Genomic DNA, 19,758 nt, shown 5'->3' with positions numbered 1-19,758 from the left:
ACTTGTAAAAGCTTCATATAATAAATTTGGTCAGCCTTAAGCATACTGTACTGAAGAAATCGTCGATCCGTTCCCAAGTCGGCATAGTGTCCGTGAAAATTTGCAAATATACGGAGAAGTATTTTTTGTAAGACGATTAGCTATTTGTAATTTGTTTTATTTGCTGTTCCCCACGCTAGCAAACCCTAGAATAGACAAGAATGTTACAAAGTTGTATTTTCAGCCAAAGCAGCATTAAACGTTCTAATCTAGAGAACGCCAAATTTTTTTTTTTGAAATTTCATTGCGTAAGTGTTCTATATGAGGATGTCAAGATAATTCTTCATGAAACCATACTCGTAAGAACTTCTGTTCGTTGACTTGGCTGATCATATTGCCCCGATATTCAATATGAATGTCTTGATTTATCTTCTTATTAATTGCTCTGAAGAAGATATAGGAAGTCTTCGAGGCGTTTAGCTGTAAGTTATTTTCGTGCAACCACTTTGGCAACATTTCTAAATATCTATTTACTTCATACTGGAGTTGTCTTATACTGCTACTGGAGAAAAAAAATGTTCGGGTAATCGGCATACATGGCTATCGGGGGTGTACATGGTATGGCTGGAGTATCATTCCCATATATTAATCTACATACCAGTTCTCTGTAAACCTGAGGGTTTTTTAATATAACAATACTTGTGCCCAAATGTTAGTGCTTTGTGCAGTTATTAGGTTCACCGTTAACACTATTTTCTTGTATTAGTGGTAGTAGTACAGTATTTGATGACTTCAACCAACGCCGCCTGTATAAACAGTGCCTAACGCGTGAGCGAAAAATGGCCAAACAGCCACTCTCCTGTTGCTCTCTCCTACCCTTCCCCGCTCCGTAGCCTTCCAGCGTGCTTTCGTGTCCGCCAGCCAGCGCCGCTTCTCGGAAACTATGCAAAATAGTGGAAAGTTTGTTTAGCGTTCCCGAGGCGGCGCTCCTACGCCTCCTTGTTTTTCACCATGCCTGTCTGTCTTGGTCTGTCACTGATAAAACTTCCTTTCTCACGAAGCAAAATCCCTTGCGCTGCCGCCGGCTGATGCCGGCTTTGCGCGCTTATCTACTCGTTTCACAGGCCCTGAAATTTTCTGAGTGGGGCATCCCCCCTCTATCCCCTCCTCATTGAGGTATTGTTTTGACCCCCCTGTTCGCACTCCGCATCGGTACGCACTTCTAAAATTGAGGACTGTACTGTAGAAGCGCCCGGACCCCCGAACAGCGTGGCAGGATCGCAGCTTCTTATCGTTTTGTTTCCTATATTTTTCTGAAGTTTAAAAGCACGTGATATTATTGGAAAGTAATCGTAGAAGTGAGCGCCTGAACAAAAAACGTGCACGCAATTTTTTCTTCTCTAAATATTCCAGAAAGAAAAATATCAGTAAAATATTGGCTGCCCCATCCGAAAATATCGTTTTCTGTTAGCTATATGTCTACCCGACAATCAGTATGTTCTTAGACTATTTCAGTCCGCCTCCTTCTTTATCTTTGGAAAAATGCAGCAAGTATGAAGCGAGCGACACGTTGAACGAGATCCCCAGTGCGCCACAGAACTAGCGCCCCGTCACGGCTAAGATGTAAGCGAAACGGCCCTTGAAGCCCAACAGGCAAGCTGACAGACACACGTCGTAGAAGTGGGTGCGACTCGCGAGCAGTGACGTAAGGCGAGATGTCCGCCGGCACGCGCCACATAGCGATACAGTGCCTGAACTAAGCGTCCCTACCCTTCCCATTGAAAAGCGCGCGACGCGTCAGGCAATGTTAATACAGGCGGCGTTGCTTCAACTTATGCTAAGGGGAATGTTTTTTAGTATTAATAATTTTATAAATGAACCTCAGTGAGCTGAAACTGTCGTAATTTATGCTATGCAGAACTTTTTTTGTGGCTGTAAGCAAATAGTACCCTGCGTATATTTACCACGCCCCTCAACAATACCTTTAAGCGTGCAGCGCGCGAAAGAAAACGAAAGCCTTTCGCAAAGAGCCCGTGGCGCCTCACACACCCGCTAATAAATCGATAAGCCCCGGATGTCAGGAAGCTGCCCTGTCGAAGGCGCGCACAGGTTAAGCTAATGCAACAGCAACAGCCCAAGCGCCCCTCAGATAAACTCCCCCTCAAATTGCGCCACACGGCAGAGCGCCCGGCGTGGCATGGAAAGAAGACGAGCTCGAGTGGCGAAAGTTGCCGCCGTCAAAGCGAGTGGCGTGCGCGTGTGTGTGCGTGTCGAGGCGTGGGGCTTGTGTGTCGCGTATCTAAACGGGTTCGGAACTCCGGGGCGCAACGCCAGCCATCAAACGACGTACGGCCAGCGCGGAGGGGATAGCCCCGGTAGAGAGACGCTTCTCTTGTCCCTCTCTCTCTCTCTCTCTCCCTCCTCGTCCTGGTGGCATGCAGTCCGCCCGGTGCCGTGCAAGACGGATCAATTTCGCTGCGTGGACAACGGAGAGTGCATTCCGCTCAAGTGGGCTTGCGACGGCAACGAGGACTGCGCCGACGGGTCCGACGAGAGGAAGTGCAGTGAGCATTATCGGCCCGGTCCCAGGTCGCTCCTTCGACCGGGCCTCACCCTACGAAAGGACGGAGGGGGATTCCCTTTTTTTTTTGTTGTTGTTGTTGCACGTTGGGGACACTTGTATATGCGACATCCTGCGTAGCTGCGCAGATTTGTTTTTGTGTGTGTGAGGGCGGGGTTGGGGAGGGGGGGAAAGGGGGGTATGTGCTCGTCCTGTGTTACTATCACACTCCATACTTGAGGAGGCAGGAGTACATATTCTATATCGGGGCGTGACCTGACGTGGATGACCCTCTTTTTTCAACATTAATACACAGAAACTCTATGTTTAGTAAAGTTGGTGTAAGTAACGTTAGTCGCAATTTGAACGTTAGAAAAGGCGCCTACGTGTGAAACTCTTTACTATAAAATTAAAAAAAAAAACAGTTGTGAAGTACCTTCTGGAACGCCTGAGGGCCAGTGCTTGCACTGTATGGCTTTCACTCGTCTGCTGGTACCAGTGGAGTCGCAGTATTGAGGGCCCGAATCTCGGCTGAGGGCGCAGTGTAATCTGAGGTGCTTAATCTAACTGCACTAAGAAGACTGGAAGTGGCACTTAAGAATGGCGCCGTGACTGCACGTGGGAACATGCTTGTTCCGTGTGATTTGGGATTAAGATCTGGATACTAAGGAACTACGCTAAGTAGATGTTCGGAAGGGGATTGGGTGGTTAGAACACGTCATTCAGACGCTAACGGCTGCAAGATGTCGTCGTCCACAAATTACTTTCAAAACGGTTCGTGTTCTGGGAAAGTGCTCTATGTATTACTGTGATTGCGTGATTGCAACATCAAACGTTTACTCGAATAGTCACATCGGATGACCGTAAACGCCTGGCAAATCTGTGTTCCAAAGCCCGTAATTGTTCTGAATGGTAGGTAGCCTTGGCCTCCCAAAAAATAAATAAAACACCCCCGATAGATTTTTCTTGCAGGAGCGAAGTTCAGATAAAATATACAACCAAGAGCAAAAGATTACGGACCACGAAAGCAGCAAATGTGAGCTATTACTATATGCCGTATTTTCATTACTGCAGCAACTATACGACATCTGTCATGCACTCGGCAGTTTGGCGGGCTGCTACCGGAATAGAAATAACCTAAAATTGCCATTTTCTTGGTTCGTAAACGTTTGATCGGGGCTGTACCTTGTTCAAAGCAGTGCTAGCATACTGCAATTTTTTTTTGGCAGATGAATACCCTGGTAACATTCTTTTAATGAGCCGCAGGAACCGATTGTGTAGACATTTTGTTAGTGTTCATATTATAAGGGGAATGCCAATCTTGATTTCAACAAGGTGCCAACTTAAAGGAGTACTGACACGAAATTTCAAAGCTGAGATAACTATGTAAAACGCTTCCTTTTTATCAGGAGATATCTCCCAGCAAGTTTCAACAGCAACCGTTCAGCGAAACATATTTAAAATCCATTTTAATCTTCGCCCGCACGAGAAAGCCCAGAGCGGGCCGACGTGACATCATCTGCTACGTGCCCCAAACTGCCGACGTCGGGGCTCCCGTGACGAAGCCGACGCGCTGGCTGTGGTTGGTGCGCGCTGCTCGGGCGTGTGTACACGTCATGGTTTTGGGACTGACGTCATGCTGCCCGGGCCTGTGGGGACGGCGAAGACCTCGGCCGGTCTGGGCGCGCGTGTGCGCTCGCTCGCGCGCGCTTCCAGAGAGGCAGCGATACGGCAAGAATGGTGACGCCATGTGATACATGCTGTCATGGCGGCCGCTCGGCGTTTTTTTGTCGAAACCGAAACTGGCACGAATAAACGACGCCGTAAATGAATGGTGACGCTGCGTTTGACCGTCTAATCTGTCATTCCATGATTAGTAGGCTGGTAGGCACGCATAGCAGCGAAAAAAACGTAACACGAAAATTTCGTGTCAGTACTCCTTTGAGGTGTATTGAAAGAAGCGTTTTAAGCCTGCACTCACGCTCTTCGAAGTGTGTGCTGTGCACAAATAGTCATTCCTTTAAAGGGGACCATGCAGATAAAATACAAGTTTGTCTTATTCGAAATATTTAGTGTTTTATAGGGCCCTAAACACTTGTTTGGCAGCAAACGATGCTTTATTCACTGAGAAATAAATGTTGTAAGTCAGAATTTTAAGTCTCCCGCTAAATTGTGTGTTTTCATGACGTCGACAATGACGTATTAAGAGCAGGGCCTTAAAACTAAATATAGCCTGCTGACCGGGGCTGCTCCCATCTCACAGGCACCCGTTTTATTATCTTGTTTGTCGCCCACTTTCATACATGGCGCTGCCATACTGTTGAAGTTGCTTCTCGTCAGATTTCTACACCTGCCGCATTTTTCTTATAGTTCATACTAATCGTTTCCTCAAACTAAAGCTATGACTCGGCAAACATGGTCACGTAAGCGACTGTGCCGCTTGTGTCAGTTGGTTAGTGTTGTTTCAGCGCGTCCGACGGCTGTGTTAGCGGTGTCAGCCGGCAAAGTGCCGCACTAACTGCGTCGGTGTTTACGTGTTCGTTCGTAACTTTAATTGGTCACCCCCCCCCCCCCCCCATAATTCTTAGCGCTATAAAAAGAATGTGCACTACATTTAAGTGCAAACAGCTCGTTCGGGAAGCTTATAAGCCCTGCCTTATTTGCGTTTGCTTTTACCGGCCTCAGCCAATCGCACACCAGTGCTTATGACATCATAGTTTCTGTTGCGGGAAACAGGCTGATGGGTCGCATGGCCATTTTCTTTTTACCTAATTTAAGCTAAATTTAAGCTTACCTAATTTAAGCTTACCTAATTTAATTTAATTTAAGGTTATTTAAGCGAAGTTTACGTGAGAAGTAATGTCAGTACGGTTCTAACGTGGCAATCTTTCGAATGAACCACACTTGTGTTTTGTCTGCATGGCCCCTTTAAGGATTAGCGGTGCCTTTGACCCTGCCTTTAACCGCGTATATGAGCGTACTGCGCGGGATTGCCTAAACGGGATTCTGACGAACACTTCCTCAATGTCGTCTCGAGTCTTTAGTATAAAACGCCTCCTTCACGCGTTCATGTACCAACCGGGCCTTTAACAATGTATATTCCTAAAAACGAAGAGAAAACCCTCTTTGTGCCAGAGCTAGCTGTCGGGTGAAACATGAAGAGAAATGTTGGGGCTGCTAACAATTCTTGCCCGACGACTGACAATGAACTAAAACTTAAAATTGAGGTCTAAGTTTTCGTAGTACCACCAGGGGTACGAGGCGCATGGTAGTGGAGGGCTGCGGATTAATTCAGACCACATCTTTAACGTGGGCCGACATCTCGATTCACGAGGGCCTTCATTTTTACCCTCTCCGAGAAAAAAAAAGAAAAAAAAAAATGGCGGCTGAGGCCGGTAGTCGAAACCATAGTGTTTTGCTCTGTAATGCGATGCCTTGACACTGAAACACCCGGCAGGTATGAAATTAGCCACGAAGAGTTTGCGCTACCAATATCTCTATACAAAAGAAAATACCGGTAAGGAACCAGGGTGTGCTCCAAAAGAGTACTTTACGGGATTATTTGGGAAATACGATGGGATGTAGTATACCTGATGTCTTTTGGCTAGGGCACCCTAAGGATTTCCGTCAGATAGCGCCGCCTCAATAGTCCGCTCTTTCACGCAGAGAAAGCCTGTGAGCCTTTAGAGTTCTACGCGACCTGCGGAGACGGCGTGACCTGCATCCCCAAGACGTCGATCTGCGACGGCGTGGTCGACTGTCCCGACAGGTTCGACGAGGCCAACTGCAGTGAGTGCATGCACGCTACGGATACGCGCCACTGCTTAACGGTAGAAACAGGGGTGGACCATTTCTGAAACGGCTGGTACAGCTGCTGGGTAAGCAAGCGCACAAGCATTGAACAAATAGGACATCATCTGAAAATCCTAGCCCCTTCGGGGCCAATTTTGTTTCGCTCTTCGGCGCATACTGTATCACTGTGTGATCTGGCGAAGACCAGCGTGTTTAATTAGTCCGCTCAGATCAACATAGCCCGCGGGGGACGGGCAACGCAAGAGACACCGCGTATGCCAGGGTCAACACTTCCACGACTACTTTTGCATGTTTCCCCCATCCACGGCAGCTATCCCAGCGTCCCACGTACCCGCTGCTACTGTTCCCACGCTCGAAACACCCACTCTTTTCCACCCCATCTTCCTGATGGCAGCGTCTGGCTTCTCCTTACGATTTGATGGACGAGTTTCTCGCGGCGCTGGCCAGATAACTGTAATTGAAGCTGAGGGTACATACAGGCTCCAGTCTACTACATCGTCCCCAAAGAACAGTCTGTTCTCTTTTGCTCGGTAGAGCGTTGGGTTCAGCCGAAGCGTATTGTTTCTTACAATTCTGATTTTGATTGATTGATTGATTGATTGATTGATTGATTGATTGATTGATTGATTGATTGATTGATTGATTGATTTAAAACAGGCTGACGGTGATGACTGGGTTATCATTCGCCAGCTAAGCATAGGGATTTTGAAGGATTAATTTGCCCACCCCAGATCGACAAATATAATCCGATATTTTGCGCCTGCCCGGTCACCCGGTCATTTTTTGCGTTACCTTTGAGGAAAATCACTGAAACATCCTACGGAAGTAGTTTTCCACTATCTCCGGTGTTGGTAAAAGGCGAAAAATTAGCTTTTATTAAGGGAATTTGATGACAACAACTAATTCGGCTTCATTGCGAAGGCCAGGCTCTTCGCAGCTGACTACATTCCAGTCCGACGGGAAAAATGTCTAACATGTGGATAAATTCGCGGATTTCACGATATACGCTTACCTGACTACAATAAAACGTTGTTACACAACAACCAAAATTGCGCGGTCAGTTCGGTATAGCAAAGGAAAGAATGCAGCAGGAGCTGTAATAGGCCACCTATAGTCAACCTACAGCTTGTAGGGCACTTCGCCTGTGCAATTTGCACGCCTATGGGTTCCGAGTTTGCTTCGAATGATGCTCTCGCGTGAACTTTGTGTGCTTTTTTGGCGGTCCGTGCGCTCTACCCCCAGGCGGGAAGGCTGAAACTTGGTGGCACTAAACCGGAAATTGAATTACCCAAGGGCAACCGAAGCCTTGTGCCCTAACGGGAGCTCTAAACTTCATCGAATTATCCGATGAAATCGTATTAACCGAGGAGGAATTAACGGGGGCTGGCTGTGATGAACCCGTCAACTGCCTGTAGTTTGGCCTGCTCTCGGCGAAGCGGATGCCATGCGTAGACCCTGGAGGGTGCGTGTATGCAATCACGCCGTGTCGTGTTGTAGCCACGACCGCCGCAATGCAGACAGAACTCAGTCATTCTGCTTCTTCTTCTCTTGTTTAAAACGTTCCCAGACAAATGAACTTTCTCTTGGGTATATCAGGGAAGGGGACAGTAGAAGTAAAATGACAGATACCGTTACAGTCGTGCCACGCTATGTAGTACGTGATGCGATAACTTACCTGTTTGGCTCTGTTGCCTGAAAATACGCTTTAACGAGAGCAGATACTATTACTACACCATAACGAAAAGAATAGGACGAGGGAAAGTGCGGGAGGCGTCAGCAGAATTTCGTCGCCTTTTGTGTAATCACGTACTGATAACAATTATACCGTATGCCATACAAGTAAACTACCCTTGAGCACAGCAGTTCGTTTAGCAGGGAACCTTGTGGGCTATTTGGTTTTGAGGGAGAAAGTGGACACGGATGAAATATAATGCTCCAGAACGTCTCGTTGCTCGAAATTCGTGTTAACCACGACGCTGGATGCGGTCATTATGAAGGGCTCACCGCTTTTAGGGAAGGAGACGGAATTTCAGCAAAGGGGTGTCAAAGTAGCTGCGGCGGTATGTCTCAGGCTAATCGATTTCTTCGCCTGTGCGCGTCGAAGACACTGCCCGTTTTCCTACTACACGTCCCCATAGCGACGACGGGATAACCACGAGGTTGTTTGGCCCCCGCCACGACTTTGCTTCATCGTCGTCGTCAGCTTCTCTTGACATTCCCGCACGTGCTGAATACGCGGTGCTATTCAAATAGAGATTGCTTCTGTACTTTCTACCTGACAACAACGTTTAAGCTAAAGATTCATTCTCAGGCCTTTGTGGCAACAAAGCTCCATGGATGATTTAATCTCTGTTTAATATGGCATGGCCATTGTTTGATTTCACTATTGCTTTTTCATTGCGCCTTTCTGACTTTTACCACCGGAGCCTAGATGCGTCACCAGTAAAAAAAAAAAAAAAAAACATAGGTCGTTTTACCAAAGTGAATGCGACTGGTGCCGCTAGAGTGTAACAACTAGTGGTGTAAGTCGGTTGATTCAGATGTGAGACAGGTGTGAGTCATCATCCGTAGGAAGAATTTGGATCGCATGTTTAGCACAGATGACTTGACATTTATACAAAAATAATGTACCTGAGGATAAAGCAGTCTGCTTAAAATAAAGCCTCCCCATAATATCTCAAATTCTAACTTGGTGCATTTTTGCCGTGTTTTTCCCGTGTTACCAGCCAAAGGCAGCACACCTGTCATGAACGCTCTGAGTAAGTATCGGAGATAGACAGTTCTTGCTAACCTCCATAAAAAATGCGGTAAACAATTTTTTAGAGATGAAAATAATATTCCTTAAATTGTTGTTCTTTCTGTTGCCCATTTCTCGCGTGTAGTTATTATTGCTTCACGCTTTCACGGCTTCTTTGCTCGCTTGTAAAGGAATAGTAATGGCACTTTCAAGACGGCCTCATGCAAATGTAATGTCAAGATGCCCTTGCGATAATGTGCCTCCTTTGTTGTCGTAGCCTGGACTCTTATTTTGCTATGATTTTTGGAACATAAGTTCACGCTCAATCACTGGATGAAGTTGCCAGCAAGAATGCGTACCCGCATAGGCGATCCGGAAAACTGCTCCTGAGCAGTTGCGAGTGTTTGAGCAGAATGCAAAGTAGCTGTTCAGGCTAGGACGAGAGGAATGAATGATAGATCCTTTTCTTTCGCTCGAAGTAGGTTCTGTGGGCATGAGAGTACGAGTGCGGTGCCAGATGCTTCTATATTTAAAGGAAACAACTCTGTTATAATGGTGCATACGTAGGTATTGCCTCATGTTCCCACTCGACGCAAGTGATCCCATGGGGTGCATTATCCTCTCGAAGAAGAAATAAAAGCACAATTCTTAAGAGAAAGATGGTTAAAACGCGAAGCCTTCTCCCACGCAACGTGAGTGAAGGGCAAATTTCGAAAGCGAAACGGCTTCTACCTGTTTTAATGGCGCGATCGGATGGACGTCGGCTTCATAACGCGAGCGACCCACGCTCAATTCAGACCACGGGAAGCGCTTTATGGTGAGGCGCTTTATGTGTAAGTCGCCTGTCCTGCAGTGCCGTTTAAATGTAACGATGGCCTGCACCAGTGAAGAATAGAAAGCTTCGCTTTAATAAAAAAATACCGGGCCATCTCCACTAACGTGAAACCTGGAGTGGGACGAAGCATATGCAGCCTTTAAGTGTAGGTACTGACTACAGTGACGGGGCCCCGTCACTTTAAAATCTGCACTACAGTGACGGGGCCCCCTAAAGTTCCGTCTAGAGGAAACACAACTCGCGTTGAGAGCAGTCTCTCTTGATTTTTACCCAACCGGCCAAACCGCTACCGCTCACTGACTAGCCAGAATCACTGATAATTATTAATCATTATTAATAATTACAGATGGTCGGACTAGCTCTAGCTCTATCCGAACGGATCTCCAAGCCGCCACCCGACGCCCGCTTCACAATATTTCAGCGAGAGCAGTCGGTCTTGACACACACACACACACACACACACACACACACACACACACACACACACACACACACACACACACACACACACACACACACACACACACACACACACACACACACACACACACACACACACACACACACACACACACACACACACACACACACACACACACACACACACACACACACACACACACACACACACACACACACACACACACACACACACACACACACACACACACACACACACACACACACACACACACACACACACACACACACACACACACACACACACACACACACACACACACACACACACACACACACACACACACACACACACACACACACACACACACACACACACACACACACACACACACACACACACACACACACACACACACACACACACACACACACACACACACACACACACACACACACACACACACACACACACACACACACACACACACACACACACACACACACACACACACACACACACACACACACACACACACACACACACACACACACACACACACACACACACACACACACACACACACACACACACACACACACACACACACACACACACACACACACACACACACACACACACACACACACACACACACACACACACACACACACACACACACACACACACACACACACACACACACACACACACACACACACACACACACACACACACACACACACACACACACACACACACACACACACACACACACACACACACACACACACACACACACACACACACACACACACACACACACACACACACACACACACACACACACACACACACACACACACACACACACACACACACACACACACACACACACACACACACACACACACACACACACACACACACACACACACACACACACACACACACACACACACACACACACACACACACACACACACACACACACACACACACACACACACACACACACACACACACACACACACACACACACACACACACACACACACACACACACACACACACACACACACACACACACACACACACACACACACACACACACACACACACACACACAAAACACGATGCGAGGATCGAACCACGGACTACGACGTCCGTTGTCAGCGGCTGAACCACTACACCAAATCCCAGAACGAGAAACGGCGGCTAATCGGCTGGTTTTCATTTTGTTATATTAAGGGGGCCCCGTCACTGTAATGCCGGTTTTAAAGTGACGGGGCCCCGTCACTGTAGTGCAGATTTTAAAGCGACGGGCCCCGTCACTGTAGTGAGTACCTTAAGTGTATCCTTGACGCCCCGGCGTTTTTGCCAACGGACATAAAACCGTGGGGGTAGAGGTATACAGCTTTGCTGTAAAAGTCTTGCGTCTTTGAAGCACGAAGCGTTCCAGCGCGAGGCGTAAACTACTGTCCCGGTGTTTTTTTTTTTTTTAGTACGCGTTACGAAACGTTCTAGCGCGAGGCGTGAACGAGTGTCCCGGTGTTTCAGTACCGGGACTACATGAGACGACGGTTACGACGACGACGACACGAGACGCCGACAGCCCGAGGCCTTAAGCGACTTCACTCCTACAAATCAGCTAAAAATTACACGCGTCGGAACTCTCGCTGAGCTATCGAGCTGGTTTTGCTTTATGCATTGCGGGTGGCAAAGACCGTCGAATAAGAGCCAAAACAAGTCTTTCAAGGAATGCTTCACAAAGAAATAACTTTGCTCGGCCGTACTTTCACTATCGCCGTACGGGCTCGAAATCGCGAGGAACAGGATGGAGAAAATGCTCTAAAGCGTAATTTATTCTCACCCGCAGAGGGGGTCCCCGTGCCCGAAGAAGACCGCTTGAGTAAGACGCCGCTCACCATTTCACAAATTGCTTACAACCCTTCCCTACAACTGGCCTTCGCACCCACCGGCCCGTTTTCTCCTTTTCTCATTGTGCGCAGAGTTCCCCGACTGCCCCGCGGAGTACTTCAAGTGCAAGACCGGTGGAAACTGCATCATGAACATCCTGGTGTGCGACGACGAAGACGACTGCAAGGACGGCTCGGATGAACTAAATTGTGGTGAGTGCTTTTTACCCGGCAGCCAATTTCCCCTCATCCTCCTCTCCCTCCTCCCGTGGCGTTATGCCTCGTGCTTGAATTAAGACCGGTTTAGCCGCAGGCGAGCACAGGGTCTTTCATTGTATGTGTAAGTGTAGGTATAGGTGCGTTTTTATCATTAAGTGAAGAAACACACGCTTGGTACTATTTCAAAAGATGTGGAATTCCGTGAAATGATGAAAGCAGCGGATGAAGGGGAGACCATAAAGCGATATTGTTACTTTAGTGCACGTTTATTTTATTGTTCCTGGTGAACACTGTTAATACTGTCGTAGACGACAAAAGCGTGTGGAATCAGCTTCAGCGAGGAAAAAAAATTTCGAAGCCTGGGTGCCCAGCGCTTTATTCACGTACTCCGAGTGACGCCATCGCCCCTGTATTCATAGCAGAGTTTCGGCCGCCGGAAAGTGAGTAAATTTCTTTTTATAGCTGAAGCCGGTGTCTGTAGACTTTGGACGCGAGTTTTTATGAGTACCAAACTAGGTGGCAGCGAGGCGAGGTTTTGTTTACTTTGCACATTTTTTTCGTCGACACGAACAGGCATACAAACAAGCAAACGAATAAAAAAGAGGTGTCGGTTATTATAGTCCGTGGCACTGTTTTCTTTACAGAGGCAAGAAAACAGTGAGATTTCGGCTTAGTGTAAAGGTCGTCAAATGGTCTAGATTAATCTAAAGACCTTTATTATGGCACTCCTCGTAGCCCAAGGGCAGTTCGCCGGAAAAAGCCTGAACTTTAAGCAAAGAATACATGCACTGCGGGAGATGGAGAAAAAATGAATCAACGAATAAATGAATAGATGATAGAGCCATTAAAATCCCGTCATGTTCTAAAAGGTCGTACGTATACGCTTCTAAGCAAATGTACAGATTTACAATACTCGCGAAGAGTAGTACTGTAGGTCGGGCGATAATAACGCACCCGCAAAATAGATGATTTTGTTCGGGCACTTCATTATGGTGTCATAACATCATAATAAAGTACCCGTGCGGTCAGCTCAAATGAAGTATTCAAGCAAAAAACAAGTTGTAGGGCGGGCATTCACACTTAGGTCGTGAGACGCTATAGCGTTGCTGCGTCATCGAGGTAGCGTTTCGGAACGGTGCTGCGGCATCCAAAATTTCTCCAATCGCTCGCTGAAGATAGCTGACAGAGACTAGCACCAACGGCACTATAGGCACTTGCGCTGTACAGAGGCCGCTAATGTGCACCACTTTAATAAATCTGCCCAAAGTTCACGGTAAAGTTTCTGTAAAAGAGAGCTGATGTCCTGACCCGGGTGGGGACCAGTTATCGCAACGTTTCTGAACCACCGTGCCAGCGTTTTTCGGGGCCCGCACTAAACTGCGCCCAGAAAGATAAATTGGTGTTAAACAGAGCTGCTGCTCGGGCGGCGAACAGCAGTGCAGCGTGCACATTCACCGCTGCACACGAAAAGGATGGCTCATCGGTGCGACCAATGACAGGGGGAGAACGAACTTCGTTGCGCAGGCGCGGTTCTTGCTAAAACCAGGCATTCTTTGGCTATGTTCAGACTACCGACGCAAAACCCATATCGTAATCTACGGACCTAAAAAAAAAAAAAAAACAGCGTGTCACGCAGTTCGGTTGGCTGAGACGGGAAATGACGTCATTTTTTATTACGACCACTGTGGCAACAGTCTGAACCCGGCCTTACTTAATATGATTAACAGAGAACCTGCCGGCATGCGTCCTCTTTCCCACACTCCCGATGTCGCAGTGCTCGATTTCATCTTTATGCGGGCGCTCGCTTCTTGCCGCCGCCGCCGTCATTTATGGTTGGGCGGGGTGACCCATTTCCATAGACGCCTAAATGGCACGTTTGGCAACGGTATGATATATGCGGACGTCTAGTGACCACAAAAACCCGCTCAGTAAGTCTAGTAACGCTATCGCATTATGATGAGAGTGGGTGGCTCAGCCGGTTACGCTGGTACATAAATCAAATAGCTGGAGCATACAGATTATGGAATGATGATCACGCTTACATGCTTTTTTCGTGCTTGTGGTGACCCAGTGGCATGCTTGCCCAAGCGTTAGGAAGATGAAGGGATCGATCAATGACGGGCATGCATTCCCGTTTGTTAGGCCCGCTCGCTTCATGTTGCCAAGTGAACCCCAGTGAAAAGACTTAGGAGCGAAATAGCATTCAGTGTTACCCGTGCGAGTGTCATCCGAGGGCATAACTACCCTAATTTAGGCGGGATGTGATGCGCAGTCAGCGCGGGAAAGTGCAAATTTGGTTTCGTTTCGGAGAATGTACCGAAATGACTACGATAACGATGCCAGTGACTCAGTCGCTGTCATTTTTAACGCCAAGCATGAAAGTAGAAAACAGGAACTCACGTGGTGGTGATGGTGGTGGTGATTAAGAAAAGAGAGAAGAGAGAATAACTGGGGATATGTTGAACTCAACGGGGCGTTCACCCTCATACAACCCAGTCCAGGAAAGGGAGTGGGGGCTTCAAAGGATATGAAGAGAGGGAGAGAGAGAGAGAGGGAATGAAGTGGAGAGAGGGAGGAGAGGGGGACAATATGTCGCGTTCATCTCGTCCATGGCTGGGCGGACGCACGTGCAACAACACCTTCTCCCCTTATCCCACATGTTCCCTTTACATTTGGAGGTTAGAAGATAATTCACCGCAAAGATTACTAAGAAATTTTCTCCACTGATGGCTGTCATGCTCTATAACGAACGGTTACATGCTCGAAAGAATATTCTCAACATGTCACAAACAAAAGAGGGGGGGGGGGGAGCCCTGGCGTATGCGTCGGAACTGTCTGAGACACGATTATAATTGCAACTAAGTGATGTCTACTGCTGAAGCAGCGATCTTGGTGACGTGACAAACATAAGCGTAAACAACATATGTTGGATTAAAGCTAACTCGTTCATACCATTCTCATTAACCTTCCCTATTAATTATTCCGACGCTATGCCAAGCTCTCGCGCAACGTATCAAATCAATTTACCTGGCATCCTTATAATTACGTCCTCGTAATTACGTTCAGACAGACCGAGCACAGCGAGCACTCCACCCGCACCACGACGACTGAATCTTGCATGGTTACCGCTTCTGTGGCAAGGCATCCATGTAGTTTCTTTGCTGTCGTTGCTTGAGTGAGTGCACTGCACGCCACTGTTGGCAATGACGTCTCGATGACAACGGACTCAAATAACAGCGCGAATAGTTTCATTACAAGCACTTCAGCGCGTCTGGCAGTGTCAGGATGATGTATCGATTCTCTCTGCCCAAAGGGAGAAAGAAAGAACAACTTTTATTGGAACATTGATCAGAAGATCGTGTGTGAGTGGTTCTCTATTTACGGGCTGTCCTCTCGACGAGGATGAGTCGCCGCGTTTCTGGTCGAGCCCGGCGCGCATACGCTCGTGGCATTAATGTGGCACGAGATCTGCCGCGCTCCGACAGTAAAGTGTGGAGACTCAAAATTTGCGTGTGACCAGCTTGTTAAAAAAATTGGTGCCTTTCCACTCTGTAAAAAGGAATGGCCAGTGAAGGTGGGAGCATTCCATGGAGGGCACGGAACAAAAATGGCAGCATCTCCACTCCGTGGATGGTGGCGAGGATGCGGATTACGGGGACGCGAAATGACATCCAAGTGGCGCCCCGAGCGCCATTCGATTTGAGCCGTGAGTTGCACCTTGATTATTGCCCAAATGAAACTGCAACTCACGGCTCAAATCAAATTTCGCTTGATTTTCGCTTGATGGTGGTGTGCGCGCGGACGGACGCGGACGGACATTGGGAGGGCCTAAGGTATACTCCGCACCGTTACAGCGAGGGAGTAAGCCGCTTGACTCTCGGATACTAACTCACTGTCGACAATAAAGAAAAAAAAATACTCACTCATGGTCGCAGCTCCTTGGGTAAGAAGGACACTAACTCTCTCTGGTCTACCAGACACAGGCTCGAATCCCGCCAGTGCCTATGTGATTTTTTTGCGATTGGAAATGCTATGCGCATGGACGCGGACGGACATTGCGCGGTCCCAAGGTACTCCGCACATGAAACATATTTTGTACTAGTAACGTGCGGCCGGTGCTTGCCGTTGCCACGTTGACGCTGCTCCACCCGCGCCCCCGGCCACCCCTGCCCTTCGTTGTCGCTCGAACTGCGCTTCACGCAGTAGCTTCCTGCGCAGGCGCCCTGCTGCGAGACTCTTTTTTTAGCTCCCTCCCGTGCACCGTGGCCTCTTACCAGTGACGGTAGATGCGAGAGTGTAGCAACGTCATCTTTAACCCAGCCAATCTCTATTTCCTTACTTCTAACTCCTCTCCCACCTGTTTTTTTTTTCTCGCATCTTCATGGGGTTACGTCGGAGGAGTTTTCTGCGTTCATGTAACCGGGGGATTTTCGTTTCGCCCAGACATGTAGTGCTTCGCTTTAAGAAATGAAAATAGGTACACTATTGACGAGGACTCTGAGATCAGCCCTCCAAAACTACGACAGTCCGGGCCACCACTTACAACCGATACTTTTGAGCTGGTAGTCTTAAGTAGCTTCGCGGTAACCTCACCACACGTGCTCTGGAACCGCGGCTCCACAAGAACGCGAGGCGATGAGGCCCAAAGGAAACAAAAACCGCATCTATCCCAATTTGCCACATCTATCCAAATCAAGGGAACTGCATAAATCGCAGTACAGTGGTGAAAGCTGAACACAAAATTTCGGCATGCCTGATTTAATAAAAGGCTGGATGTCACAGTCTAGTTTTTATTGGACCTCTGGTTTGTCCCCACAGTCACACACTACGCGAGATGGATGCGACACTGCGTGCATTCGTCGTCTTCGTTTTCCTTTCCGACGAGCCGCCTGACGTCTCCCGTGAACCCCACCTTTCCCTACCATACCTTCTATTCCTCCTCCCTTCAAAAATACTCTCCGCCGCAAGGCGTAAGCCGAGAATAAGCGTTTCAAACAAAACAGCCTAGATACCTCTGAGAAATTAGCCATATTCAGAAGTTTTGCAAGGGAGTACAGCATGGCGCACACCCAACCTAGAACGCAAGCACTCTTTTTGGCAGAGGGTGTCTGTGTCTTGCGACACCTTAGCATGCGTCGTCTGTCCCAGTGGCCACTCTCTTCTCTATTGTAGTTGCCCGTTGGCAAGCAACTCCTGTGCAAAGTCTGAGTGCGTGATGCTCCCGCATAATTGCCTTCCGAGCAAACTATACGCGGAGGTCCCCTTTCGGACTCACAATGCAAGGCCTGCATTTGGAATTCAGGGCTCCGAGCCTTCATCGAGTTTCACATTCACCACGGCCACTTTGCAAGGACTTCAACGGGGGTTCGAAACGAGTTAGCAGACATTCATTACAGGGTGTGTACGCAAGAGTGTGTCTAAGAATAGCTTCACAAAGTTAGGAACGAATGTTACGGCATGACGATGATATTGAAGAGGCACGGTACTGCTGACTAAAGTTTGCGAGTAGCGAGGGCATCTCATTGTCAGTGCTTTAGCCCTAGACAAACAAGTATTTTGTTCGAGCAATTGTGTAAACGTTCTTTCTTCATCCAAAATCTATTGATTATGGGGTTTAGGCAAACTGCAACCATCATTTCACCTCGGTCAAATTTACTTTGAACATACAGTACGTACCAGCAAACCAACAGGGACATGACTGGTATCCCCGTGAAATGCGTTCTTAATCAGTTATAAACGTTTAGAATAGCTCCGTTGCAGGTGACGCTGCACCTTGATGCTGAAGTGACTTTGCGGCCGGCCGGGTGGTTTTTCCTCCGGCTAGCCAGGAGAACCGGTCAAGCTTCACTGGGCACGCTTCATTTAGTGTTGCTGCGATGGCGAAACGTTGCACTCAGGTTTGCTCAGGCCGGCCGGCCGCTTGCGGCCGTTCGATCGCCGGCTGTAACGTCACTTCAGCTTGGCCTTAATGGCCGCACTGTTCTCAATTTCGATTTCAAAATCGCTGATTTTCGATGATCGTTTGCGCCGGGGATACATTTATGTCAGCTGTCATATTTTGTATCTTGCAGTCTTTTTTAGGCAGACAATACGGAAATAACGTCTTCAGGAGGTTCAAATTTTGAGTGCGGTTTGCTTTTAACGCGCCCAAGCTGCATCTGGGCTTTGGGGCGCGCCGTAGTGGAGGGTTTCGGATTAATTTTGACCGTTTTTTTTTAACACTCGCCTAATTATTGACACACGGGCATCTCCGCTTTCCGGCTCCATAAAGAAAGTAGCCAGCTGGGCCGGGATCAAATCCGTGTCCTTGGATCAGCAGCACGACCCTTTGGTCACTAAGCTACCATGGTGGGTTTAAAGATAAAGAAAAAAAGGGCGGGGGGGGGGGGGGGGGAGCGGGGCGGCTTTCTTCGCATACATAAAACCTTTTTTAATGGAGAATTTCTGTGCACATTTCTTGTAAAGCAGGCTGTTTTTTTTTAGTTTTTGAGAAACCTGGCGCCATTTAAGCAGATCGTGGTGCAGGCATTGTTGTTTCTCGGCGGGTACGTGACAATGCACTGAAACGAGTGTTTCTGGTGCTATTCGGCGCACGACAGGGAAATACACCAATGTGTGTCTTTTATTAGTTTATCAGTTGTCGAGTGACCTAATAATGTTACGTTGTACTATCTTCATACAATACTTTCATCCTGTGTTCTCGGCATCGACGGATTTGGTAGTCCACTTATATGCTTCGAGTAGCGTATTAACCAGGCCTCGTAATTGCTCCTACTTCTTGCCAGAACGTCTTCTACTTGTGTTGGTCTCCGACCAACATGTTCTACTGTGTTCTCGGCATCAACGGATTTGGTAGTCCACTTATGTGCTTCGAGTAGCGTATTAACCAGGCCTCGTAATTGCTCTTACTTCTTGCCAGAACGTTTTTTTAGTTGTGTTAGTCTCCGACTAACATGTTCTACTTTTACCCTTTTCAGATGGTGGCCAACAGGCACTGCTGAATTAATGCTCGCAATTACATGCTAATTCTGCGTGTCATGTCTCGCTTATGTTTGCAAAAACGTTCAAATTCAGGCTTTATATTTTCGATCTACTGCAGGGCTAAGAGGTGTGCCATGCTGTATGGTTATGAATTGATTTAAACCACGTTGAGGCATTTTCTACGTGCACTAAGTTGGTTTGTGTTCGTGCTACGTATCTGCTTACTCCTGCCGATGAGATAAAGCGAGGAACGGATGGTGCGGCGATGCAATAGCGCTCTATATAGCAGCGAGA

General features: G+C 47.8%; 1 protein-coding gene across 1 annotated transcript in view; it reads left to right on the top strand.

Moving 5' to 3' along the window:
* The window catches only part of LOC144173262 (uncharacterized), a 98,883-nt gene that overhangs the window by 72,943 nt on the left and 6,182 nt on the right, over positions 1 to 19,758 (top strand). Inside the window, exons 26-30 of the mRNA XM_077701749.1 lie at positions 2,421 to 2,543; positions 6,206 to 6,328; positions 9,079 to 9,111; positions 12,225 to 12,257; positions 12,358 to 12,477. Of these exons, the coding sequence (XP_077557875.1) occupies positions 2,421 to 2,543; positions 6,206 to 6,328; positions 9,079 to 9,111; positions 12,225 to 12,257; positions 12,358 to 12,477 (432 nt within the window). The remainder of the gene's footprint in view (positions 1 to 2,420; positions 2,544 to 6,205; positions 6,329 to 9,078; positions 9,112 to 12,224; positions 12,258 to 12,357; positions 12,478 to 19,758) is intronic.

This window comes from Haemaphysalis longicornis, unplaced genomic scaffold (assembly GCF_048455015.1).
Source record: "Haemaphysalis longicornis isolate Haplotype H1 unplaced genomic scaffold, Haemaphysalis longicornis Haplotype H1 scaffold_3, whole genome shotgun sequence".
Classification (NCBI taxonomy): Eukaryota; Metazoa; Arthropoda; class Arachnida; order Ixodida; family Ixodidae; genus Haemaphysalis; species Haemaphysalis longicornis.
This window is presented reverse-complemented; position numbering and strand designations above follow the sequence as displayed.